Below are 26,432 nucleotides of genomic sequence, written 5' to 3'. Positions count from 1 at the left end.
ATTAGCTTTAAAATGGTTTTATGGTGGAACTTGAGGACTCCATACATTTAGGAAAGGATATATGGGATAGGGAAGTCATCAGAACTAGAGCACTGGTTCTAGTGACCCCAGAGGTCTCTTTTGATCCTAGGCCCTATATCCCTATGCAAAACTGATTAAGCACAAAAAGCAACTGAAATCAATAAACAATGACAAAAAAATACCTTGACAAAACAGAAAAAAGATTATAAGCTTTTGGAAAGAGGTTGTTGAAAGAAGCAGGAGGGATAAAACATCTACAGGGAGGGTATTACAAAAACTACAGAAAATTCTTACTGCTTATTTTGAATCCGCAGCTGGCAACCCTTCTCACAATGGCCGTGTGTGCAGTACATGGGGTAACTTCCACTTCAAGACCTTTGATGGGGACATCTTTTATTTCCCTGGGGTCTGCAATTACATCTTTGCATCCAACTGCAAGTCTTCCTACGAGGACTTCAACATCCAGATTAGGCGTGCAATGGTGGAAAATGCTACTGTGATCACTCATGTCTTCATGAAGCTGGAAGGAGTAGTGATCGAACTGACCCCCAGCTCTGTCCTGCTCGACAACAAATTGTATGTTCCTACCTTGTTCCCAGTGGGCTCTTTGAGCAAGTATCCCTTTCCCTCATCTCATCATTGCTCCCAAGCAATGGTAGGGCTCAGGTCCTTCCTGAAGTAGTACAAAGGAGGGTTTGGCAGCAAGCTAAGTGTCACTTGTGCAGCTGTGGCTGTTTTTTTTCAGGTGAGCTGTATCCAATATGCTGTCCCACTGCTACAATAATGTGTGTGTGTATGGATGCAATTAAGTCTATAAACTGTATTCTTTACATCCTTGAAGTTAGTAGGTTCCATTAGGTTTAGCACAGCAGAATCCCTGCAAGGTATTTTTGACAGTTTTTGTCCTTGCACTGAACAATGTGCAGTAAAGCAGTGACTGCTTTGCAGCTTGTACCTGAATTAATTTAAAATTGTGTTCTGCAAACTTGCTATCTACGTAGCAATTGTAGCACTGACTTTGACATAGGGTGTGAAACCTACCCAAAAGGCCAGGTAAATATTTGGGCAGCTATCCCACAGTGAGTTGTCTATTATGGCAGCTTTGTACAGTGAATTAGTCTAAAGGTTATCTTGGGTACAGCTTCCTGAATGGCACTCATGTCACAAAAAGCCTGGAGTCTATCCCTTTATTAGCAAATGCTTCAAGGGGTAAATAGCAATATCCTGAAGCACACTGCCTACAAACAGAGCCTCCCAGCAGTTTTTTGAACAATACAACCACAGATCTATGCTAACATTTTACCCAGCGAAACACCCTTAAATGGAGAAAACCAAAAGGAACAATAGGAAAAGCAAGGCCAATCTATTTGCACAGTGAGAGGCAATTGCATAGGAAATAGACAAAATATTCCAAACCTATGTTGTCTGTAGTAGTTATTGCTCTAATTTCTTCAGACACATGTTGAAAATTCTCAAAGAGAATGAGAATGTCCACAACGATATCCTTTCAATGGATATTCTGTCCCTACCCCGCTGACTTATGATGATCTTTCCCCAGGGTCCAGATGCCCTACAGCCATATGGGAGTCTTCATAGAGAGGAGTAACAACTATTTGAAAGTTTCTGCCAAGCTGGGACTGACCTTCCTTTGGAATGGACAAGATGCCCTCCTGGTAAGAAAACATCCAAAATACAGCAGAAACTGTGTTTTTTGAAAATAGTCTTTTTACACCTTTGCAGTATTACAGCCAGGCAGGCATTACTACTTTTGGATCTGTGCCCATTTTTAGTGTTTTGTTTTGTCTTTCAGTCTTCTCTCAATTTCCTATTTTTACCCACCAAGCTCAGCTCAGAATCAATAGATGCCAAATTCTAATGTTCCTACCTCACCATGAAGTATTCCTGAGATTCCAGACCTGGCAAAGTATTTATGTTCACAATCCAGGACTAGGATAAGAACTAGATTTCTTGGTCATCCCTGACCATTCTAATAGTGCCTACCTTGTTATCACACAGCACAGCCACCACAACAACCATATCTCAAATTCTGAGTACACAAGCAGTACTGGTATAAACTGTGCTCCTTACTGTCAAGACTTCCATTTCTATAAACCTCTTTCCTAATTTTTTTTTTTTTTAGGTGGAACTAGATAAGAAATATGCCAATCAAACTTGTGGACTTTGTGGGGACTTCAATGGAATTCCAGTCAGCAATGAATTTATTTCAGGGAGTAAGTAATAAAAAACATTATTAAGTACTGGTGTTTTTTTTTTCTTTTTTCTTAGAATATACTTTAATATAGGTTGTGGGTTGTATCAACTGGAAAACTGGGGGTATTCCATGTATTCCTGTGATGTCAGTTGTGCTAAGTCAGGACTTTGAGAGGTATTAAACTGCTTCCATCACTGATAAATATTTTAAGACCTGCCACATAAAAAAATCTACTTGTTTTCAATTGCTAGGATCCAGTTTTTTATATATGCTGTTCATATTTTCCCTTTCATATTATAGTGATATTGTTTGGTAATCACTGTTCACATCATAGCAGGTAGTGCCACAAAAGCAAATAACTCCATGTAAAATTTAGTAAGCATTATTCTAATATTTGAACTGTATTTTTACAGAGACAAAACTGACCCCCATACAGTTTGGTAATAGGCAGAAGATGGATGGACCCACAGAGCAGTGTGATGATCCTATTCCTCCTACTTCTCTGATGAACTGCTCAAGAGACTTTGTAAGAACCTCTCTCTCAAAATTTGTTTTATCGCTATGAATACATTCTCTGTCTTTAGAAAAAATGTTCTAGAAGGCGGGGGGAAAATAGAGCATGAATATGACTCAGCTGTAGGTCTCAAAAAAATATTCTTAATTTCATGTTGTATTCCTTGCTAAAGTGAATGCCAAAAATTTGCATTCCCCTTCTACAAGAAGTCTGTATATTTTCCTGAAAGAGAAAATTACTGAAGAGGTCTTAATATAAAGACAATATATAATGCTTGGGAAGTGACTTGAGGTGACAGCAACTAAGGATATGGAAACTACTAGAGTTATTCAAAGGAGTTCCATGTGGTTTTGCCCTATTGTTATATTTTTCTTTAAACATCAGCTTATAGATACTGTTGGAAGGGTTTCTGGATAAGATCAATCTTTGATTTGTTCTGCTCCATGCCTGAAATAATTTTTTCATATGTTCTTAACACTTTGTTTACCTTTTCTTTTTTCTTTCCTAGGCTTCTATCTGTGAGACAGTATTAACCAGCAAAGCATTTACGAGTTGTAACATGCTTGTGAACGTCCAGGACTACATTGAAACCTGCATACAAGACCTGTGCCACTGTGACAGCTCCATGGCTGACTTCTGCATGTGCAACACCTTTGCTGAGTACTCCCGGCAGTGTGCTCATGCAGGTGGACAGCCCCTGAACTGGAGAACCTCAGACCTGTGCCGTGAGTATCTCAGCAAGGGACCTCCACCTGTGCTTACTACACACATCTAGCAAACTTCACACATGTGAGGTTTTTCCCTGAAGAAGGCAGTAGTTCAAAAGTGCACAATTATAATGAAATCAGTTTTTACCTGGTAAGGCACAGGAGTTTGGGAATATGGAAGTTTAGGGGATTTTCAATATGAATCAAAATATCTAAAATGCTTCAGCCTCCACTTGGATCAGGACACCCTGTCATATCTTGACAGAAAACAACCTAAACTGCAAAAAAATGCTGTCTCCAACTTTTAAGTGAGAAGTCAGCTTTATAATACTCTTTCTACTTTTAGCCAAATCGTGTCCGTTCAACATGCAGTACCACGAGTGTGGCTCTCCCTGCTCTGACACATGCAGCAACCCGGAACGATCTGCACTTTGTGAAGATCACTGCACAGATGGCTGCGTTTGTCCTCCAGGCAAGCTCATTTCCTGCCCTTTTCTCATACCAACCCCCCTAGAATACTCACCTGTACACATTTAACAGCTTTTGTACTCTGGATCATTCCCATCACATCATCAGTATTATTATCATTGAAGTAATGGCTACATTTCTCCCCTGGATGTACTGTTTCTATTCATATTACTAAACATGACCTTTTAAACAACAAATGTGCTTTTATAGATCTATTTTTTATGTATATATATATAAAATGACTGAACTGCGAATAAGATAATTTGCTCCTGATAACAGCAGAGTCTTCTATTCTCAGCATTCAAACTCGGTTCACCGAAAGTATGAAGTTTTTAAGCAGATATTGCATGCAGTCATAACTCCTTTGCTGTTAGCAAAGCTGCATCTGGTTCCACAAATGACCAAACCTTTCTTGTCAAGTGTTGTGTGTCTAAACAAAGAGTTGACAGAGCCACTAGGCAGTGTGTTAGATCTGGTCCTTCAGAGAATTGCACACAAGAACTGTGTGTCAGTATAAGATAGATGTGTTCTCTCTGTACATACTTCTGAGTCTAAATTTTTGCTGCTGTTGTGACTGTGTATCACAGGAGCTTCACCCCTTGCAGCTGCTCTGCCCATCCCCATGTTTCACAGAATTCACCATCACTTGTTTGTGTTGTAGCATTGATTTCTCTAAGGCAATCTTCTGTCTCTGGGCACAGAAATATTTACTGTACAGATATGTCCCTGGGCAGTCTTACAAATGGTTCATCTATTCCAGATCATTACCTGATAGTTTTAGTCCTAATTCCATTCTAATGAAACACATTACAGAAAGGAATTTTCCTAGAGGTCCTTTTTGATCATGCTAAGATTTTTAGATAGACTTCAATGGACTATAGCCCTTCAAACTCTGCTTAACTTGCATCCTATTATTTTAAAATACAGAAGAAATGGGATGTAATCTCAGGCATCTGCTAGATGTGTATTCAAAGGCAGGTTCTGCAGTGCACAGAATAAGTAATAGACCCTTTCTTTTCCTAGGAATGGTATTTGATGATGTTAATGGTGCTGGCTGCATTCCCCGCAGAGAATGCCACTGTACCTATGAAGGTGAAACTTATGCTCCTGGTGCCTCCTTCTCATCTAAATGCAGATCATGGTAACATATTTTCTCACTTTTTGGTTTTTTGGGGGTTTTGGGTTGGAGTGTTTTTGTGCATTAGCTGAATATTTACTGATTTTCCCTTTAAAAACAAATGAGCAACTACTTACCAACTGGAATTCCATAATTACACTGCTTTAGAGGGTACTTCCATGTCTGTTTTCCCTTCACATTTGGAACAAAAATTTGAGTTTTTGAATAGGTGCTTCAATTTCAAGAAATACCAATGAAGGAAGATAATCCAAGTCAAATACCAGAAGTGAATTAGTGTTATATCTTTGCAGCACTACAGTGTAATGCTAAGGTCTCATATGAATACTATGGAGAACATGACATTTGGGGGCATGTTACATTTAGAGTGGAAGATCACATTTGAGAAGCATGTTTGACAAATATATATCTTTTTTATTATCCTTATAATTACTGAAGTATTACTGCATAAGTGTAGGCAACTGTACCTACCTAATTATTTATTTTCCAAGAAATACTTAAAATATTTGACAAGGGTTACAAGTTCACCAGGATTGAATTCTGTCCAAAGACTGGAAATGAACAACAACATATACAGAAAATTATCACCTTAATATAAATGTGCCTGCCCCATATTTGTCTGAGATTTCAAAGCAATACTGGTTCCTTTGGCAGTATGATCAGTGTTTCAAGAGGAAAATTAGGGCATCATCTGCCCTTACTGCCTTTTTATTTTGTTTACACTTGCATTACCCAATGTTACTGAATGCCTCCTTCATTTCAGTACCTGTGTTGGAGGGGAATGGTCTTGTGTCACTCAGTCATGCCCTGGGACTTGCAGTATTGAAGGAGGTTCCCACATTTCAACATTTGATGAGAAATACTATTCCTTCTTTGGAGACTGTAGTTACGTCCTAACCAAGGTAAAAATGAGTCACAATCCTTGCTAAAGGAAATGTTTTTACTATATATAATGTTGCTTGATGAAAACTTCTGGCAATTGCATCAGTTTTCTGAGTAATTGATGGTTAACATGGTTATAGGATTAACATCCTAAAATGGATTTCAGGGCCTTTTATGTTAGGGTTATACTAAATAATATTGTAGTATTTTTGTGTTCTTTGACAATTTTTTAAGATTTTCACTAAGTTTTTATGTTGGATTTCATAACCCTAGGTGTATTGTTTATTTTTACTGAATGACTAAGGTGAAGTATTTTTATAAGGACTTAATATTAAATAAAATATTCTTGACATGATCAATCTGAATGTTACCAAGAAAAAGAATAATAAATCTTAGAAAAGAGTGAGAATGAGATGATTTAGAAATAGATTAGCTTAAATCAATGAAACTTTTGGATAAGATTCACAAGCACTGCCTTGATGCACAATGGCAGCATAGGTCAGACTTAAACTCCTCCTTTTGGCACCAACATGTAAAATTAGATTCTCAGGGTCTGTGGAGGCAGAGAAACTCCTAAATTTGTACACAAAAGTTCAGAAAGCCCCAGAATTTAATACTGAATTTCTAGAAGGCTATAATTCTGCATCTCAGCTGCCCTCAATTTAGTCTTCACTATGCCAAAAAAGTGATAAGCCACATTCAGAATTACAGCCTTCTTTGAGTCTTTCCCTATTGTTTTTGGCCATTAGGCACACTTTGATGATGGCTCACAGAACACAGTCCTATGAAAATCAAAACTGAGTTGAAATCTGAGCCTTTATGCAGTAACTTCCTGAATAACTATTTTAGTTTCATTTTCTATGAGAGCATATTTAAATCCGTATTTCCTACCTGTTAAAAGAATGTCCAAATCACCAGGGTCTTGAATAAGCTATTCAGTGCAGAAGACATTGGAAATGATCTTTTCTCTCCCTGGTAAACTTCCTAACCAGTGGGCAAGAAAGGCACACCTCCTTCTGCTCTAGCATATTAAACAGGCATTACCTACACATTAGGAACTCATCTTACTAATGCACAAGGAAGTTTTAATGTTCAGATTAGTATGTCTAACTCACTCCTGAAAGCCAGAAGCAATGCACAGCTTCCAGTGTGCAGACTGCATGAATGCCAACTTGGTGATTCCAGACACATGTTAGACCATAAGAACAAGAAGAAATGAAATACACTATATTTTTAAAATACTAACTTTACTAAGAATTCCATTTGCATGTGAATTTTTTGAGATAACTATTTCAATGTAGCAAATCCTTTTTTAACAATATCTTTGGTTTTCTTCTGCAAGCTCTGTGACAGCAATGAATTCACCGTGTTGGGGGATATCCACAAGTGTGGCCTGACTGACACTGAGACATGCCTCAAGGGTGTTGCCATCAGCCTAAACGGAGGACAAACGGTGAGCAGCAGATGTACACACCTGACATCCTCCAGGGATGTTCTCTAAGATTAAGAGACAAGGCAAATGACACCTAACAGCACAGACAAGAAATTTGCACTGCCTTTTTGTTTTATCAAATTTGAACATCATTAAAATAAAAATTAAGAATAAAGTATGCAGATTAGAAGAAAATATCTTAGTAGCTTTCTGTTATTTAGATAACTTCTGGTTTTTGCTTTCTTGGACAGTCAGTGGAACACAGTAATAAAGATTAAAGAAATAGTACAGGAATCAGAACATCATCATAGTCTCTGTCCATTTTTTTCCCTTTATCTTGAGTAGTACTAGAGAGGAAACATTTGGAAATTATTTAACTTATCTGCTTGTTAATAATTGTCTTTTCTTGTGGCAGAACATTGTGATCCAGCCTTCTGGGAGTGTATTTGTGAATATGATCTACACACAGTTACCATTCTCAGCAGGTAAGTTCCTTTGAAAAACTTCTATTTCTTATTTTTATTTTAAAATGTTATTACATGAGTTAAACTAAAGATAAACTGTACCTCTTGTTACACTGCAGCAAACCCAGAGCACTGCCACAGACCATTATCTCCCATTTTTTTCAATAGTATTTGCCTATTAAACACTAATAACTTTAACAAAATCATGGTTTATATTTAGCAATATCTAAGTTCAAACAAATAGTGTTATTGCACACTTTCAGATCCAAACTTTGTCATAATAGAGGAAAGAAAAATTCTGACGTGAAACTGGACTCCAGTTTCTCAAGTCATTACTTCCCTGTGTTCTCCTGTCCTTGTTCTCAAAGCAAATTAATCACTGAAGTTTCTCACATGCCAGTTCTTCTCAAACACTACTGCACCTGGACACAAATCAAACCATAAAAGGACAGAATAGTTCCAGACTCCATTGGAGTCTTCAATTAAATAGCACTATAGCATTTTCATAAAAAAAAGGCAACCTTTTAAATAACAACAGATGTGTGTGTTCTTCCCTCATTTTAAAACATTTGACAGAAAGTGGAGGTTTTGTATACATTTGTTGCTTAGATGTTTAGGTTGGACTGTTTTGGTACTGGATTTGAAATCTTGTAAGGATCATTTTCCCCCCAGTTCTTCAGAAATTAGGATCATATCAAACACAGCTGTAGAATTCCTCTACTATTCCTCTACTGTGTTGTATCTGTAATGAACAACTAATTCAGCTGCTCATCTTGAATAAAGTTATAACTATTTTGTTCTTGTATTCCTAGCAAACATCACCATCTTCAGGCCTTCATCTTTCTTCATAATTATGCAAACAAACTTTGGCCTTCAGCTACAGGTTCAACTCATGCCTTTAATGCAAGTTTTTATAGACTTAGACCCATCACACAAAGGGCAGACCTGTGGTGAGTGACCTTGTCCTAACAACTGCCTTCACCCGTACCTGTCATCCCATAGAGACTTGCACAGACCATCTGCTTCCTTCTAGGTCTCTGTGGAAACTTCAATGATGTACAGACAGATGACTTCAAAACCACCAGTGGTGTGATAGAGGGCACTTCAGCTGCCTTTGGCAATACTTGGAAAACTCGGGCTGATTGTCCTGATGCCAAAAATACCTTTGAGGACCCCTGTACTGTCAGCATACAGAATGGTAAGCTCAGCCACCTCTTCTACTCTCATTTAAGATGCAAAGATGAAACAAGCTGATCAGCCACCAAGCATTTAGCCAAAATAACAGAACTATTTGCACATGCAGATAATTTTCCTCAGCTGACACTAGAAGTCTTCAATTAAGAAATAATTTCTTAATAATAATAATAATTTCTTAATGATAATTTCAATTAAGAAATAATAACTAGCAAAATATTTTGGATCTTCAGATATATTCCTTTGGATCAAGACAACAAGTCAACATACTTAAGGAAAACTGGAACCATACAGCATATTAGGGATTCATTTTCCTGGAAAGGACTCATTGTCACAGCTGTGCCTAGCCCCTCTGAAGGTTGTGGCTGTGGCCCTTCCACTGTTAAACTAAGAACCAGACTTACAGTTCAGAGACTGAAAGTATTCAAGCTGCATTTCAGCCAACAAAATATATAATTCTTGAGTATTCACAAGCTAGTCTTCTTTTTTCTGAGATGAACTAGCATCGTTCATCTTTTTACAGTGTGAACCTCTTTTTAAAATTCAGCTAGGGGTACCTTTAGTTTATTCCATGACAATGAATTAGAGAACATTCCGTTTATAAAGCGGTCATACTTCTGCCTAGAGGAAGTGAAAGACTGTGTGCCTCAGCAAATGCAGAGGTTAATGATATTGTAATGTTAAGCTTCTGTAATTTCCCTGGAGGAGGTATAGTTACCTTGAGACAAGAGTTTTGCAAATTCACTGCCATACAAATCCTTACCTTGTTTTCAATTCACAGACCAGTATGCTCAGCACTGGTGTGGACTGCTCTCCGATACCACGGGACCTTTTGCTGAATGTCACTCAACAGTGAATCCAGAAGTTTACTATAAGGTATTTGGCTCTAATGTCATCCATCCAATATAGGAGAAAAAGACTCAGATTTCTGATACTAACACCTGAGAGAACAACTTACCAGTTGCAAGGAGATGAATTCATGATGGTTCTTTACAAGCCAAGGGTTCATTCTTATCTACACAATATGAAATTTGCTCCTTTGTGAAACTATCTTTCTTTCTATTCCCTGGAAGATAAATGTACAGGTGTATTCCTCCTGTGCCTATTTTTAGGTGCAAACTTAAAGACTAAGTTAGGAGTTTGCATTCACTGTCAAAGGATAAAAATTGTCCTTTATGAGAGATATAATGAAAGCTTTAGCCAGAATCTTAACTGGTGCTTTAATTCCTCTGAACTGCTCTCAGAAGGCTTTTGCATATATGCAAGGACGAGGCAAGCAAAGTGCATAAAAAGCAACAGTGAGAATTAGATAAGATGTGAATGAAAATGTTCCAGAAATTCAAGTGATGAAACTCTGTGCCAGAGTCCCTGGGTACTTCAAAAAACCTTCCTGTTACTGGAAATTTGTAAGATTATGCTCAATAAACATCATCTGGAATTAACAATATTTTATTATCCCTGTCCAGCATAGAAACACATCAAATAACTTCTTGTATTCTTTGTTCCTCTGCTGCAGAGAGCCCAGGCTCTTAAGCAAAAGCTGGGTGGCATAAAAAAAATCTCCATTTATTCTAAATATATATGGCACAGTGGCAACAAATTTGAAGTAGTTGTTGTAAAACTGCCCAACACATGAAAAAATAAAAAGAAAAAATAGTTCAAAATAGTGAATCTCTAATTGCTCTTTTTTCAAACTTTTGAAAGAGCTCAATAAAAATCGGACATATATTTACTTATACATGTCAATTGCAATCTTTTTAACCTCTAATGAACGTAATTCTTAAAAACTGCTGAGTTCCATGGCTTTGAAATAGCATTCTGATGACCACATCATCCTCTGTTCCTAGACCTGCATGTTTGACACATGTAACTGTGAGAAGAGTGAGGACTGCATGTGTGCTGCCCTTTCCAGCTATGTCAGAGCCTGTGCTGCTAAAGGAGTTCTTCTCACTGGATGGAGGAGCAAAGCCTGCAGTAAGTTTTACATCCCTTTTGTCTTTTGAAAATGATCACCTAGAAGGCCCCACATAGCAACTCTCAGGGATTCCACAGTAAATTGTGTTAAACTGGAGTTGAAGTATAGTATTGACTTCAAAGAAGCTGAGCAGGAAAGGAATGCCATAAAAGACAAACAAGAAACAAGAAGAAATATTAAAAATGGGCTTTGTTAGTTTACTTGCTCAGAACCATAAGAAAAAACCTGAAGAGAAATACCCTTGCAATAGGAATAAAATAAGTAGGGTGTTTCTCAACTTACTTTGACAAGAAGTATAAAAATAGCATAGAGGAAGAAACATACTGTGTCTTATCATAATTTAACTTTCTTTTTTTTTTAACTTGGGCAAAACATATGACACATTTATAAGGGAAAATTTTGCTCTAGTACTACAAAAAATTACACTACTGGGCATATCAGTAAAGCATGTGTGCATACAACGCCACATTTATCATACATACTTTATCTCAAATACTTTATACCTATATTGATTCTTGAATTAACAACAAATGTAACTGACCTTCTTACTCTCAAGCAAAATACACCACCTTGTGTCCAAAGTCCTTGAAGTACACCTACAATGTCGATTCCTGTCAACCCACCTGCCGCTCTCTGAGTGAACCTGATGTCACATGCAGCATCAAGTTTGTCCCAGTTGATGGCTGTACCTGCATAAATGGAACCTACATGGATGACAGTGGCAAATGTGTGCCTGCTTCTAGCTGTCCTTGTTACTACAAAGGAACGCCTCTCTCTTCTGGTGAAGTTGTTCATGATAATGGTGTTGTCTGGTAAGAGATATTTTTTTTTTTAAAAAGTGAAGAGATTAGATATAGGCAATCATGAAACCATATAAATGTTATGAAATAGAATTAATTTCTATAACTAAAATTTTCAATTAAAAAAAATCATAGCTTCTTAATTCTTAGGGCTACCCATATTTGGAAGATTGTTCATAAACAACTACTGGAATTCAACAAACAGTCCTGTGGTGGGTCAGCCTTTGCTAACAGCCCAACTCCCACCCTGTCCCTTGCCTCTACACATATTTTTCTTATCTGTGACTGTAAAAAGCTTGTTCCATGGTGAAAGATGCCTGATAATTCTGTTATCCCATTTTGATGGGAGTCTGAACTATTCTGAAGGAAAACTTTAAACCAGGCATATAGACAGAGCAAACATGATATAGAATCTACTTGTATTTTGTTCTACTCTAATATAGAATATTATTTTTAAATATGCAAACTGTTTGATAAAAAACACGTTTTATTTTATTACACAGTAATTTTTTATTCTTTCAAGTTCATTGGGAAATAGGCTGAAACTTGACAAGAAGAAGTTTAAAAATATCCATTCCCTTGTTTTTATAGCACTTGTGCCTATGGAAAGCTGAGCTGCATTGGAGAGAAGCCTGAACCAGGTAACATATCACTTTAGACTTGCTTTAATTCTCCCTTTCCATCTTCAGTCTTTTTATTTCTTTCTTCTCTTGTCATAATGATGCAAATTATACAAGTCTGAAATCAACCAAGAAAATGAATTAAGGTCTTCTGTAATATAGAGGACATTCTCAAAATATAAAGAAACACTGTCTTACCTTTCAGGTGGTTGAAGTTAGAACCCCCTGGGTTACCCAGGGTAAAAGGATACTTGGTCACCTCACTTAATGTGAGAGAAAAGCTGTTCACATTTTAATTAAAGTGTAAAAGCAAAAAAACCCCAAAGCAAGCAAAAAAAATAAAAAGTCAAACAAGTAAACAAGGATATTTGTTATCCTGTTTTGTTCTGTTTTTTCTGAAAGGAAGTGTTTCATGAAGCTAAATAAAAATTAACTTTATTAAGTAGTCTAAACATAATCACAAAAACCAGGTGAATATGAAATCAAAACAATGTTTGGTTTCTCTCTCACTACATGCATCACACTAAGGTGCACATAATTCATAAAGGAGTATTGCCATTTTTTCTTGGGAACACAAAGATACAAAGGCATGGTTGGGCTCAATTTCTCATGTTTTTTTCTCTCTTTCAGTCTGTGTGCCTCCCATGGTTTATGTTGACTGTGACAATGTCACTGCAAATGTGGTAGGAGCAGGATGCCAGAAGAGCTGTCAGACTCTAGACATGGAATGTGTAAGTACAGACTCTTTTGACCTAGTCAAAAGCATATTAATAAAGATATCTCTTACACTTACCAGCTACAGCTGGACTATTCCACCAGGGAAATGTTTCAAGACATGTCTTCTTTATGGTCCTTACAGTACAAAACTCACTGTGTCTCTGGCTGCGTATGTCCTCATGATCAAGTGTTGGACGGCAAAGGTGGCTGCATTGCTCCAGAAGACTGTCCATGTATTCACAATGGGAATTTCTACAGTCCAGGAGAATCAATCAGAGTTGGCTGTAACAACTGGTAAGAACATATTGAAAAATAATATTTTGGAAATAGAACAGTTTAAGATCTACATAAATAACATGTCATTCTAGCAGTACCAAGATTTCTAGGAAGGAATCCTGCATAAAATAATCCACTTAGTACCTAAAAGGCAAATTCTGTCTATTTTTCTCGATGGCATGGCCCAGAAACTGCAAGTTGTCAGAAAAATACCACGGTTTTGATGTCCTATTCATTCAAGTAAAAAAAAAAAAAAAATCTTTCTTCTAAGGAAGTCCTTCTATTTCAATAGATCCAACAGGATCTGAAAATGTGAAAGAATTGGTGTCTTCTGATGCAGATGATTCATTACATTAAGTAACACAGTCTTGGGATAAATTCCAATAGTTCTTGATCTATGTTGCATTTTTGAGAATAAGCAAACCTTATTTTTTCATTAGAATCTTAACAGATGTTAAAATAGAGAAATGTACCTATATTTATATTGTGTTTAATGTTTACCTATATTTATATTGTCTAGTGTTTACATTGGGGGTGCTTTTTGTCTTGTGCAGCACATGTAGAAACAGAAAATGGCAATGCTCTGAGGAACCCTGCCTGGAAACATGTTCTGTTTATGGAGATGGGCATTATACCACCTTTGATGGTAAACGCTTTGATTTTGAAGGAGACTGTGAATATGTTCTGGTCCAGGTAATATAGTCCTGCCTAGATTTTTGCTTGAAATACCTTGCATTTTTCTTATGAACATGTAACATAAAACAGTGAATGTCATTCTCCTGTTTCAGAACTACTGTGGTCAACAAGCTATGAACCAGGGAACCTTCAGAGTCATCACTGAGAACATTCCATGTGGCACTACAGGAACTACCTGCTCTAAGTCTATTAAAGTTTTCCTGGGTGTAAGTATTTTCTTTAAGTTGTGCCAGAAGGATGGAACAAGCTGTCCCAACTAGGCTGCATAGGAGAAGTGGCCCCAAACATAATGAAAAGGTCACTAGACTCTTTTCCTCTCTGCTCTAGAAAGCAAAGGAGGGAAATCTACAAAGAAATTTCTTAACCTGAGGTTGTTGAATAGGATCCTCTTGATGATAATATTATTATTTCAAGAAGTTACCGTCAATATATACAACTACAATATAGTGACTTTCTAAATTAGCCTCTAACTTTTTCTTCTCCTGTCTTAGAACTATGAGCTGGTACTCAGTGATGGACACTCTGATGTCATCCAGAGGACACCTGGAGGAAAAATGCCATTCCAAATTCGTTCCATGGGCATCTACCTGGTGGTTGATACTACTGTTGGTCTGATACTCATGTGGGACAAGAAAACCAGTATATTCATCAAACTTAGTCCCAGCTTTCAGGTATACTTTAACAGTGAAAACATGAATGAAATTAATTCTGTAACATAGTCATATTGTCTCTTAAAGAAAGAGGGTGGAAATTTAGACTGTAAACCAGAAGAGCAGAAACAACATCATATTATCCTTGTTATGTTGACTTAAATTGTGTACTATGCATTATCCTTAAATTATATTATTCAGCAATGGCATAACAGCAACTTTATCAGTAGCTTTCTTCATGGAAAACCCTCACCGAAGAGACGTATTTAGGATCAGCTAAAATGAAATAGCTCAGTACTTAGAACAAAACCCATCAGTCCATTCCTTCATAACAACAAGCTAGAGACCTCTCTTCATGAGAAGTACTTTATGAAAATATCCAACACTGTTACTAAATAGGCATTAATAATCTTACATAAGAGTCATCCTGAGGTTTGTTACTCACAGCTACTAAGAAATTGTACCTTACTGATCTTTGTCATTTTGGTTTTTTATCTTGATGCAGGGCCATGTCTGTGGACTTTGTGGAAACTATGATGGCAATGGAAATAATGACTTCACTACTCGCATTCAGTCTGTGGTAGGAAATGTGCTGGAGTTTGCCAATAGCTGGAAAGTATCTTCTAATTGCCCAAATGCCAATCGTACGCAGGATCCATGCACTGCAAACCCATACAGGAAAGCCTGGGCACAGAAGCAATGCAGCATCATCACCAGTGAGGTGTTTGCAAAGTGTCACTCACAGGTATGACAAAAAATTTAGTCTTAAATTCTCGACAGAATGACTGCATCCATTTATATGTAGAATAAATTATCAAATACTCTAAAATACGTTTTGTCATGCTTGACAAAGTGAAGTTAGAGCAAATTCCTGCATAGAGTGACTGCATAGAAATAGTTTCACTTTCATTTTCTCAGCTTTGGTCTTGAGCAAGTATACTAAAGAAATGGATTGTTTTGCTTTGGTTAGTTTGTTTGTGTTAATAGAAGGAACAACAGTAGATATATCTCGGTATATGTTTATTGTCTATTGGCATCATTTTCTACTAATACAAATATCAGACACCTGATATGTATGACTCTGTGCTAGCTTGTAGTAATTTCCAGTATTTTGCAATTGTCTTCAACACCAAAAAATTCTTAATATTGCAGTTTACTAGCAATAGCTTTATTCTACATTTCCCTCTTGATTTTTCAAGGTGTTTTCATTATTTCTTCCTTTCTTAGCTTTCTCTCATACACCTATGAGTTTCAGATATCTTATTCAGCTATTTTAGGACAGTGCAAAGAGGAAAAGGGCATGAAAACTTGAATGTTTTCTCTATCAGGTTGAACCAAATGAATATTACCAAGCATGTGTTGATGATGCTTGTGCCTGTGACACTGGAGGAGACTGTGAATGTTTCTGCACAGCAGTAGCTGCCTATGCTCAAGCATGTAATGAACTGGACATCTGCATATCATGGAGAACCCCATCCATTTGTCGTGAGTTTCAACCCACTACTTTTTTAAGGGGTTCAGAGGGAAAGAAAACAGAAGGGAGGAAAAAAAGGAAACAAAGGAGAACAAGAAAGGAAGGATAAAATTGTGCTTCTAAGAGGCACAACTATGTGCTTAAAAAGCAAACAAACAAAACATAAAAAAACACCAACAAAGCAGTTGAGTAAATTGCTGGAAAACAATCTATCTTAGTTAAATGAAACCACAGGCAATAATTTTTCAAGCAGTGTGATTAGTGTCTAATTAACTTGACAATCATGATACACTACTAGTGAAATATGATATTTTATACACTACTACATTACATCAGGCTCCATGTAAATAAACATAAGTGCAAGCTAAGATCAGTGATTCAATCAACTTATTTTTCATGTTTAATGTATAACTCCATTATGTATATATTTATTGGTTTTAAAAGGTTTTAGAAATGTAACAATTGTATTGCCTTAACAATAAAACAATATATTGTTCCCTACCTATGGGATTATGTTGATCCCATTGGATTTTTACCTAGAAAAACTGAAACAGTATAGAGCTAAAACATCAAAGGTATTTTTCTGGCATTTCTTCTTCTAGCTCTCTTCTGTGATTACTATAACCCACAAGGGGAATGCGAGTGGCACTACAAGCCATGTGGAGCACCTTGTATGAAGACCTGCAATAATCCAAGTGGGAAATGCCTTCATGAGATGAGGGGTTTGGAAGGTAAACATAATTATGTATATCTCATTCTAGTTGAAAGGTTAAAATACAGTATGGTGAACAAAATTTTTATTACTCACTATATGACATGTTTACACAAGAAATTATAAGAAAAGATTTTCTAATTAGTATTGTATTCCCTAATGGATTATGTACTTGTTTGGAATGAAGATGGGGACAAAATACTCCAAAGCATAATGTACAATCAAAGGAACAGCAATAAGAGAATATGACATTCCACTTACCATGTGGGACATTTTGGGAAAAGCAGATTATGAGTGTAGGCTTACTTATAATTATGAAAAGCCTAGTGTCAACTTGACTCTTTTTTTAATTTCAGGTTGTTATCCACAATGTCCAAAGAATAAGCCCTATTTTGATGAGGAAACCATGACCTGTGTTTCTTATTGTGGTTGTTACGAAGATGGAAGATATTACAAACCAGGAATGGAGATGCCTTCAAAGCAGAATTGTGAATCATGGTAGGATTAGAAAATAATTTTAAAATAGATTTTAAAATTGTGGAACATAATTCATCACACATTAAATTTGTTAATTACCAACAGGAACTAGGCCAGTCAGAGGCTGATGAACAATGTCTAATTTTCTTCCCTTCCCAGGAAATTAAACGATAACACAGCGAAACATTTCATCATCAAGAGATTAATAAATACACAAAATAAGTAGTAAAGTCCTTTAACATTATTATAATTATTAAATTAAGTGAAAACAAGCTAAAATAATTTAGCTTGTTCCCTAAAAAATTAGGGAAGAGCCTGAGAATTTTTAAAAAGCTATACCTAAACTCATATGTGAAATTCATTAGAAGTGAGCAACCAACACATCTACATTGTTTTGAGCTTGTTTTTGTTATTGCACTGGTACTTGCATAGTTGCAATAGTCAGCACGTATTCTCACACATAACTGATGACAAGTCCTGCTAAGCCTTCTATAAGGCTTAAGTACAGAGTTAGCAAAAGCAATTGTGAAGCAGTTGTCTTAAGATACCTTTAAAGAAGCTACACTTAAATATCGTAAGCAGTGCAATCTGAATAGCAAAAATCTTAAGCCAAAGCCCATTGGAGCTAAACCAACGTCCTTTGCAAGGTTTGCACTTCATAGATGCCTTGGCCTATATCATCTAGGCCATTAACAGCACCAAACCTAATCCATTAAACACCTATCCAAATCTCAGTTTATTCAGTGTATAGATGTCCTTAGTTCCTGTAAATAAATAGGTCAAGATTCAGTTCTTAAACAGATAAATTGCCCTTCAAACCAGAATTCTTCTTGCATATTTTGGAAGCCTAATGGAAATTCACTGTGTGGATTGCCTCAATATCCATGGTAGTAATCCTTTGTATATATCCTTTTAGATGTAAATGATATATATACTGTGCTTTTCCCCTGCAAAAAATAGATCTGTTGTGTAGATAAGAATATTTGAAATCGTCTATCTTGCATCTTTTTTTGTGTTCCCAAAAGCACTGGTAGCGATGCTGCATATTTTATATGCTGGCTCAAAGAAGAGCAGAGCTACCTTTCTTGCCAGAGAACTTGTAGCCAGACTATAAATACCTAGCCTGAGTTTATAAAGCAGAACCGACTGTCTAGCTCAGACAAGGGTCATTTTACATTTAAACACACAATTAATAGCAGAGGATTGATAGAAGAAAAATTATAAGGAAAAAAATGTCACAAACCAGTATGTCCACACTCATAATCTGTTTTTCTCTTTTTCAGCGAATGTACAATTCATGGCAAAAAATGCAGATATGATGAACATGGTATGTTGATGAAGTCGTTGATATATGAATAAGACATATTTAGGGTACTCTGTGTTTCAGGTAGCAAGGAATAACATCCTGTTTTGATCTACAGAATGTGTCTGCATTTATGAAGGGCAGAAGTACAACTACAATGATGTGGTCTACAACACTACAGATGGCACAGGATGGTGTATTGTTGCAATCTGTGGGACCAATGGAACACTTCAAAGGCTTATGCATGAATGTCAAATCGCAACATCACCCACAACAGCAACGACATTTCACTTCAGCTCTACACCACCTACCTCTACTTCCACAGGTACGTCCTTTGTAGCCCCTAAGATTGTATTTTCTTGTTTAGTGAGGAAAAACATATTTTGCAGTACTAAGTGGATTGCTCGGATATTGTCATTGAGATAACAAAATTTAGGTTTTTAGAATTCCTGTACAGCATTCTTCAGGTTGGGAATCGCAAGTTCCTCTAGGCATATGTTTTATGAAATCAGTATTTAATATAAAATACATCTATTTTGAAATTACAGAAAACATCAGCATTACTGGAATTCAGTAGCTATTTACCATCTTTTTCATAATGAGAGTTTACCTGCAAAAGCTCTCCAACCAATAAATGGTTTATTCAGATCAGAGCTAAAATACAAAGTGTAGGGATGTTTGAAATAAAGGAACAAAGACTGCTCTGCTCTAAGTGAGGAGTCAACTGATTTGGAAGAAAAAAGCAACTATTTCCACTGATTTCAATACATTCCAGAAAGACCTAGTATATGGTGAAGCAAGACAGAACCAAAGCAAATACACAGAACCGAATGTAAAACAAGTGAGACTTGTTTTTTTTCTAGAGTGTATAAATTAGACCTGAACTTTATTTCAGCACCTTGTAATATATAATTAGTATTCCCTTGGGAAGTGACAGTTCAAAGCATGTCACTACATTAAATTTCTGGGTGATGGATTTGCTGTTCTACAACACAGTAAAATAAACTGATGCACTACAGGAGCATAATGCAAGACAACATTAGGAAAATTGTCAGCCCATTTAAAAAAAAAAAAAGTATTTACAGGATTCATTCTTCATTTCATGGTCTCTTCCTTTTCCTTTTATCCTTCACAGTGTCACCAACTACATCAGTATGTGTTCATGAAGTCTGTGAGTGGTCAGAATGGTATGATGGGAGCCTACAAACCCCTGGTTATGATGGGGGAGATTTTGAAACATTTGATGATTTACGAGCAAAAGGTTATGAGGTTTGTAAAGCCCCAAAGGCTGTTGAATGCAGAGCAGAGAAGTTTCCTGAAATACCACTGAAAGACCTTGGCCAGAAAGTAGAATGCAGTACAACACAAGGGCTTATATGTTACAACAAGGATCAAATTTCAACAATGTGCAACAACTATGAAATCAGAATCCTCTGCTGTGTTTTTGTACCATGCTCTTCCACAAGGCCTTTCCGCACATCAACCCCAGTCACAACTCCAGCTCTGACAGAAACATCAACTGAAACAACATATTCAGTTACTACTGAAAGTATATTGATCCCATCACCTGTTGAAGAAACAACTAAAACAACAACACCTGTCACCACATCCCCTTCAACAATCCCTCTTTGTTACAAAGAAAAATGCTACTGGTCAAGATGGTATGACGTCAGTTATCCAGGGTCAGGTTACAATGATGGAGATTTTGATACAATTGAGAACATCAAAAATAAAGGATACCAAGTCTGCAGCAATAGAAAGGAGGTGGAATGTAGAGCAGTACGGTTCCCTAATACACCATATCCTCTACTAGAGCAACATATAACGTGTAACACAGAAGAAGGGTTAAAATGCTACAATAAAGATCAACTGCCACCCATCTGCTATAATTATGAACTGCGTTTTAAATGCTGCATAAATATACCAGTGCCATGTGAAACAACCCCTGAAACTCTGACTACAACAACACAACCAACTACAAGGCATCCAAATACAATGTCCAGATCAGAACCAACAACAATAAGTTTACAAACAAGACACAAGACAACAACTGGGGAACCAAAAACAGATTACATCCACACCAGAATAACATCAAAACCAACAATGCAGACAGAAAAACAAACAACTACAACAACAGTGGCAAGGAGCACTAAAACAACAACATATTCAACTAACACCCCCTGTGAAACCGAAATCTGCACCTGGAGCGAATGGTTCGATGTCGACTTCCCCTCCTCGGGGCCCAACCAGGGAGACTTTGAAACCTACCAGCACATCCGCGCCGCCGGCAAGCGAATCTGCCGGCAGCCAAAGCAGATCGAGTGCCAGGCGGAGGACTACCCTGACGTCGCCATCCAGCAGGTGGGGCAGGTCGTGCAGTGCGACGTCCACTTTGGACTGGTGTGCAAGAACGAGGACCAGACGGGCAAATTCAAGATGTGCCTCAACTACAAGATCCGCGTGCTCTGCTGCACCCCCAACTACAACTGCTCGATCCCCATCCCTGTGATAACAACCAGCCCCACCACCAGCACCACGACCACAACCATCCCATCAACCACCACTGTCACCACCTCCACCTCCACGCCCTACATCTCCACCACTACGAGTCCCACCTCCACAGAAATCAGCACTTCCACCAGCACCACCAGCCCCACGCCAACGACGTCTACGACAACTTCCTCCACCACCCCCTGTGAACCCGAAATCTGCACCTGGAGCGAATGGTTCGACGTTGACTTCCCCTCCTCGGGGCCCAACCAGGGAGACTTTGAAACCTACCAGCACATCCGCGCCGCCGGCAAGCGAATCTGCCGGCAGCCAAAGCAGATCGAGTGCCAGGCGGAGGACTACCCTGACGTCGCCATCCAGCAGGTGGGGCAGGTCGTGCAGTGCGACGTCCACTTTGGACTGGTGTGCAAGAACGAGGACCAGACGGGCAAATTCAAGATGTGCCTGAACTACAAGATCCGCGTGCTCTGCTGCACCCCCAACTACAACTGCTCGATCCCCATCCCTGTGATAACAACCAGCCCCACCACCAGCACCACGATCTCCACCATCCCATCAACCACCACTGTCACCACCTCCACCTCCACGCCCTACATCTCCACCACTACCAGTCCCACCTCCACAGAAATCAGCACTTCCACCAGCACCACCAGCCCCACGCCAACGACGTCTACGACAACTTCCTCCACCACCCCCTGTGAACCTGAAATCTGCACCTGGAGCGAATGGTTCGACGTCGACTTCCCCTCCTCGGGGCCCAACCAGGGAGACTTTGAAACCTACCAGCACATCCGCGCCGCCGGCAAGCGAATCTGCCGGCAGCCAAAGCAGATCGAGTGCCAGGCGGAGGACTACCCTGACGTCGCCATCCAGCAGGTGGGGCAGGTCGTGCAGTGCGACGTCCACTTTGGACTGGTGTGCAAGAACGAGGACCAGACGGGCAAATTCAAGATGTGCCTCAACTACAAGATCCGCGTGCTCTGCTGCACCCCCAACTACAACTGCTCGATCCCCATCCCTGTGATAACAACCAGCCCCACCACCAGCACCACGATCTCCACCATCCCATCAACCACCACTGTCACCACCTCCACCTCCACGCCCTACATCTCCACCACCACGAGTCCCACCTCCACAGAAATCAGCACTTCCACCAGCACCACCAGCCCCACGCCAATGACGTCTACGACAACTTCCTCCACCACCCCCTGTGAACCCGAAATCTGCACCTGGAGCGAATGGTTCGACGTTGACTTCCCCTCCTCGGGGCCCAACCAGGGAGACTTTGAAACCTACCAGCACATCCGCGCCGCCGGCAAGCGAATCTGCCGGCAGCCAAAGCAGATCGAGTGCCAGGCGGAGGACTACCCTGACGTCGCCATCCAGCAGGTGGGGCAGGTCGTGCAGTGCGACGTCCACTTTGGACTGGTGTGCAAGAACGAGGACCAGACGGGCAAATTCAAGATGTGCCTGAACTACAAGATCCGTGTGCTCTGCTGCACCCCCAACTACAACTGCTCGATCCCCATCCCTGTGATAACAACCAGCCCCACCACCAGCACCACGACCGCCACCATCCCATCAACCACCACTGTCACCACCTCCACCTCCACGCCCTACATCTCCACCACTACGAGTCCCACCTCCACAGAAATCAGCACTTCCACCAGCCCCACGCCAACGACGTCTACGACAACTTCCTCCACCACCCCCTGTGAACCTGAAATCTGCACCTGGAGCGAATGGTTCGACGTCGACTTCCCCTCCTCGGGGCCCAACCAGGGAGACTTTGAAACCTACCAGCACATCCGCGCCGCCGGCAAGCGAATCTGCCGGCAGCCAAAGCAGATCGAGTGCCAGGCGGAGGACTACCCTGACGTCGCCATCCAGCAGGTGGGGCAGGTCGTGCAGTGCGACGTCCACTTTGGACTGGTGTGCAAGAACGAGGACCAGACGGGCAAATTCAAGATGTGCCTCAACTACAAGATCCGCGTGCTCTGCTGCACCCCCAACTACAACTGCTCGATCCCCATCCCTGTGATAACAACCAGCCCCACCACCAGCACCACGATCTCCACCATCCCATCAACCACCACTGTCACCACCTCCACCTCCACGCCCTACATCTCCACCACCACGAGTCCCACCTCCACAGAAATCAGCACTTCCACCAGCACCACCAGCCCCACGCCAATGACGTCTACGACAACTTCCTCCACCACCCCCTGTGAACCCGAAATCTGCACCTGGAGCGAATGGTTCGACGTTGACTTCCCCTCCTCGGGGCCCAACCAGGGAGACTTTGAAACCTACCAGCACATCCGCGCCGCCGGCAAGCGAATCTGCCGGCAGCCAAAGCAGATCGAGTGCCAGGCGGAGGACTACCCTGACGTCGCCATCCAGCAGGTGGGGCAGGTCGTGCAGTGCGACGTCCACTTTGGACTGGTGTGCAAGAACGAGGACCAGACGGGCAAATTCAAGATGTGCCTGAACTACAAGATCCATGTGCTCTGCTGCACCCCCAACTACAACTGCTCGATCCCCATCCCTGTGATAACAACCAGCCCCACCACCAGCACCACGACCGCCACCATCCCATCAACCACCACTGTCACCACCTCCACCTCCACGCCCTACATCTCCACCACTACGAGTCCCACCTCCACAGAAATCAGCACTTCCACCAGCCCCACGCCAACGACGTCTACGACAACTTCCTCCACCACCCCCTGTGAACCTGAAATCTGCACCTGGAGCGAATGGTTCGACGTCGACTTCCCCTCCTCGGGGCCCAACCAGGGAGACTTTGAAACCTACCAGCACATCCGCGCCGCCGGCAAGCGAATCTGCCGGCAGCCAAAGCAGATCGAGTGCCAGGCGGAGGACTACCCTGACGTCGCCATCCAGCAGGTGGGGCAGGTCGTGCAGTGCGACGTCCACTTTGGACTGGTGTGCAAGAACGAGGACCAGACGGGCAAATTCAAGATGTGCCTCAACTACAAGATCCGCGTGCTCTGCTGCACCCCCAACTACAACTGCTCGATCCCCATCCCTGTGATAACAACCAGCCCCACCACCAGCACCACGATCTCCACCATCCCATCAACCACCACTGTCACCACCTCCACCTCCACGCCCTACATCTCCACCACCACGAGTCCCACCTCCACAGAAATCAGCACTTCCACCAGCACCACCAGCCCCACGCCAATGACGTCTACGACAACTTCCTCCACCACCCCCTGTGAACCCGAAATCTGCACCTGGAGCGAATGGTTCGACGTTGACTTCCCCTCCTCGGGGCCCAACCAGGGAGACTTTGAAACCTACCAGCACATCCGCGCCGCCGGCAAGCGAATCTGCCGGCAGCCAAAGCAGATCGAGTGCCAGGCGGAGGACTACCCTGACGTCGCCATCCAGCAGGTGGGGCAGGTCGTGCAGTGCGACGTCCACTTTGGACTGGTGTGCAAGAACGAGGACCAGACGGGCAAATTCAAGATGTGCCTGAACTACAAGATCCGCGTGCTCTGCTGCACCCCCAACTACAACTGCTCGATCCCCATCCCTGTGATAACAACCAGCCCCACCACCAGCACCACGATCTCCACCATCCCATCAACCACCACTGTCACCACCTCCACCTCCACGCCCTACATCTCCACCACTACGAGTCCCACCTCCACAGAAATCAGCACTTCCACCAGCCCCACGCCAACGACGTCTACGACAACTTCCTCCACCACCCCCTGTGAACCTGAAATCTGCACCTGGAGCGAATGGTTCGACGTCGACTTCCCCTCCTCGGGGCCCAACCAGGGAGACTTTGAAACCTACCAGCACATCCGCGCCGCCGGCAAGCGAATCTGCCGGCAGCCAAAGCAGATCGAGTGCCAGGCGGAGGACTACCCTGACGTCGCCATCCAGCAGGTGGGGCAGGTCGTGCAGTGCGACGTCCACTTTGGACTGGTGTGCAAGAACGAGGACCAGACGGGCAAATTCAAGATGTGCCTCAACTACAAGATCCGCGTGCTCTGCTGCACCCCCAACTACAACTGCTCGATCCCCATCCCTGTGATAACAACCAGCCCCACCACCAGCACCACGATCTCCACCATCCCATCAACCACCACTGTCACCACCTCCACCTCCACGCCCTACATCTCCACCACCACGAGTCCCACCTCCACAGAAATCAGCACTTCCACCAGCACCACCAGCCCCACGCCAATGACGTCTACGACAACTTCCTCCACCACCCCCTGTGAACCCGAAATCTGCACCTGGAGCGAATGGTTCGACGTTGACTTCCCCTCCTCGGGGCCCAACCAGGGAGACTTTGAAACCTACCAGCACATCCGCGCCGCCGGCAAGCGAATCTGCCGGCAGCCAAAGCAGATCGAGTGCCAGGCGGAGGACTACCCTGACGTCGCCATCCAGCAGGTGGGGCAGGTCGTGCAGTGCGATGTCCACTTTGGACTGGTGTGCAAGAACGAGGACCAGACGGGCAAATTCAAGATGTGCCTGAACTACAAGATCCGTGTGCTCTGCTGCACCCCCAACTACAACTGCTCGATCCCCATCCCTGTGATAACAACCAGCCCCACCACCAGCACCACGACCGCCACCATCCCATCAACCACCACTGTCACCACCTCCACCTCCACGCCCTACATCTCCACCACTACGAGTCCCACCTCCACAGAAATCAGCACTTCCACCAGCCCCACGCCAACGACGTCTACGACAACTTCCTCCACCACCCCCTGTGAACCTGAAATCTGCACCTGGAGCGAATGGTTCGACGTCGACTTCCCCTCCTCGGGGCCCAACCAGGGAGACTTTGAAACCTACCAGCACATCCGCGCCGCCGGCAAGCGAATCTGCCGGCAGCCAAAGCAGATCGAGTGCCAGGCGGAGGACTACCCTGACGTCGCCATCCAGCAGGTGGGGCAGGTCGTGCAGTGCGACGTCCACTTTGGACTGGTGTGCAAGAACGAGGACCAGACGGGCAAATTCAAGATGTGCCTCAACTACAAGATCCGCGTGCTCTGCTGCACCCCCAACTACAACTGCTCGATCCCCATCCCTATGATAACAACCAGCCCCACCACCAGCACCACGACCACAACCATCCCATCAACCACCACTGTCACCACCTCCACCTCCATGCCCTACATCTCCACCAGTACGAG

At 41.5% G+C, this 26,432-nt stretch overlaps 1 protein-coding gene across 13 annotated transcripts in view; it reads left to right on the top strand.

Annotated features, from left to right (window-relative positions):
• MUC5AC (mucin 5AC, oligomeric mucus/gel-forming) overlaps window positions 1–26,432 on the top strand; it is a 45,785-nt gene that overhangs the window by 3,715 nt on the left and 15,638 nt on the right. For 2 of the 13 annotated variants that reach the window (XM_085580166.1, XM_085580162.1), the window contains exons 4-31: window positions 336–597; window positions 1,580–1,694; window positions 2,162–2,252; window positions 2,647–2,759; window positions 3,256–3,472; window positions 3,801–3,926; window positions 4,946–5,063; window positions 5,821–5,959; window positions 7,282–7,392; window positions 7,787–7,856; window positions 8,648–8,785; window positions 8,869–9,033; window positions 9,811–9,905; window positions 10,877–11,003; window positions 11,561–11,816; window positions 12,396–12,445; window positions 13,055–13,155; window positions 13,284–13,435; window positions 13,972–14,110; window positions 14,206–14,319; window positions 14,605–14,784; window positions 15,269–15,508; window positions 16,092–16,248; window positions 16,840–16,968; window positions 17,306–17,447; window positions 18,710–18,753; window positions 18,848–19,054; window positions 19,865–25,934. In XM_085580166.1, the coding sequence (XP_085436292.1) occupies window positions 336–597; window positions 1,580–1,694; window positions 2,162–2,252; window positions 2,647–2,759; window positions 3,256–3,472; window positions 3,801–3,926; window positions 4,946–5,063; window positions 5,821–5,959; window positions 7,282–7,392; window positions 7,787–7,856; window positions 8,648–8,785; window positions 8,869–9,033; window positions 9,811–9,905; window positions 10,877–11,003; window positions 11,561–11,816; window positions 12,396–12,445; window positions 13,055–13,155; window positions 13,284–13,435; window positions 13,972–14,110; window positions 14,206–14,319; window positions 14,605–14,784; window positions 15,269–15,508; window positions 16,092–16,248; window positions 16,840–16,968; window positions 17,306–17,447; window positions 18,710–18,753; window positions 18,848–19,054; window positions 19,865–25,934 (9,868 nt within the window). Of the gene's footprint in view, window positions 1–335; window positions 598–1,579; window positions 1,695–2,161; window positions 2,253–2,646; window positions 2,760–3,255; window positions 3,473–3,800; window positions 3,927–4,945; window positions 5,064–5,820; window positions 5,960–7,281; window positions 7,393–7,786; window positions 7,857–8,647; window positions 8,786–8,868; window positions 9,034–9,810; window positions 9,906–10,876; window positions 11,004–11,560; window positions 11,817–12,395; window positions 12,446–13,054; window positions 13,156–13,283; window positions 13,436–13,971; window positions 14,111–14,205; window positions 14,320–14,604; window positions 14,785–15,268; window positions 15,509–16,091; window positions 16,249–16,839; window positions 16,969–17,305; window positions 17,448–18,709; window positions 18,754–18,847; window positions 19,055–19,864; window positions 26,403–26,432 lie in introns of all 13 variants that reach the window. The other 11 variants (XM_085580174.1, XM_085580171.1, XM_085580173.1 and 8 more) reach the window with 11 other exon arrangements.

The sequence above is a fragment of the Lonchura striata genome, chromosome 5 (genome assembly GCF_050655825.1).
Source record: "Lonchura striata isolate lonStrDom1 chromosome 5, ASM5065582v1, whole genome shotgun sequence".
Lineage (NCBI taxonomy): Eukaryota > Metazoa > Chordata > Aves > Passeriformes > Estrildidae > Lonchura > Lonchura striata.
Note: the sequence above shows the minus strand (reverse complement) of the source record. Positions and strands in the feature narration are given on the sequence as shown.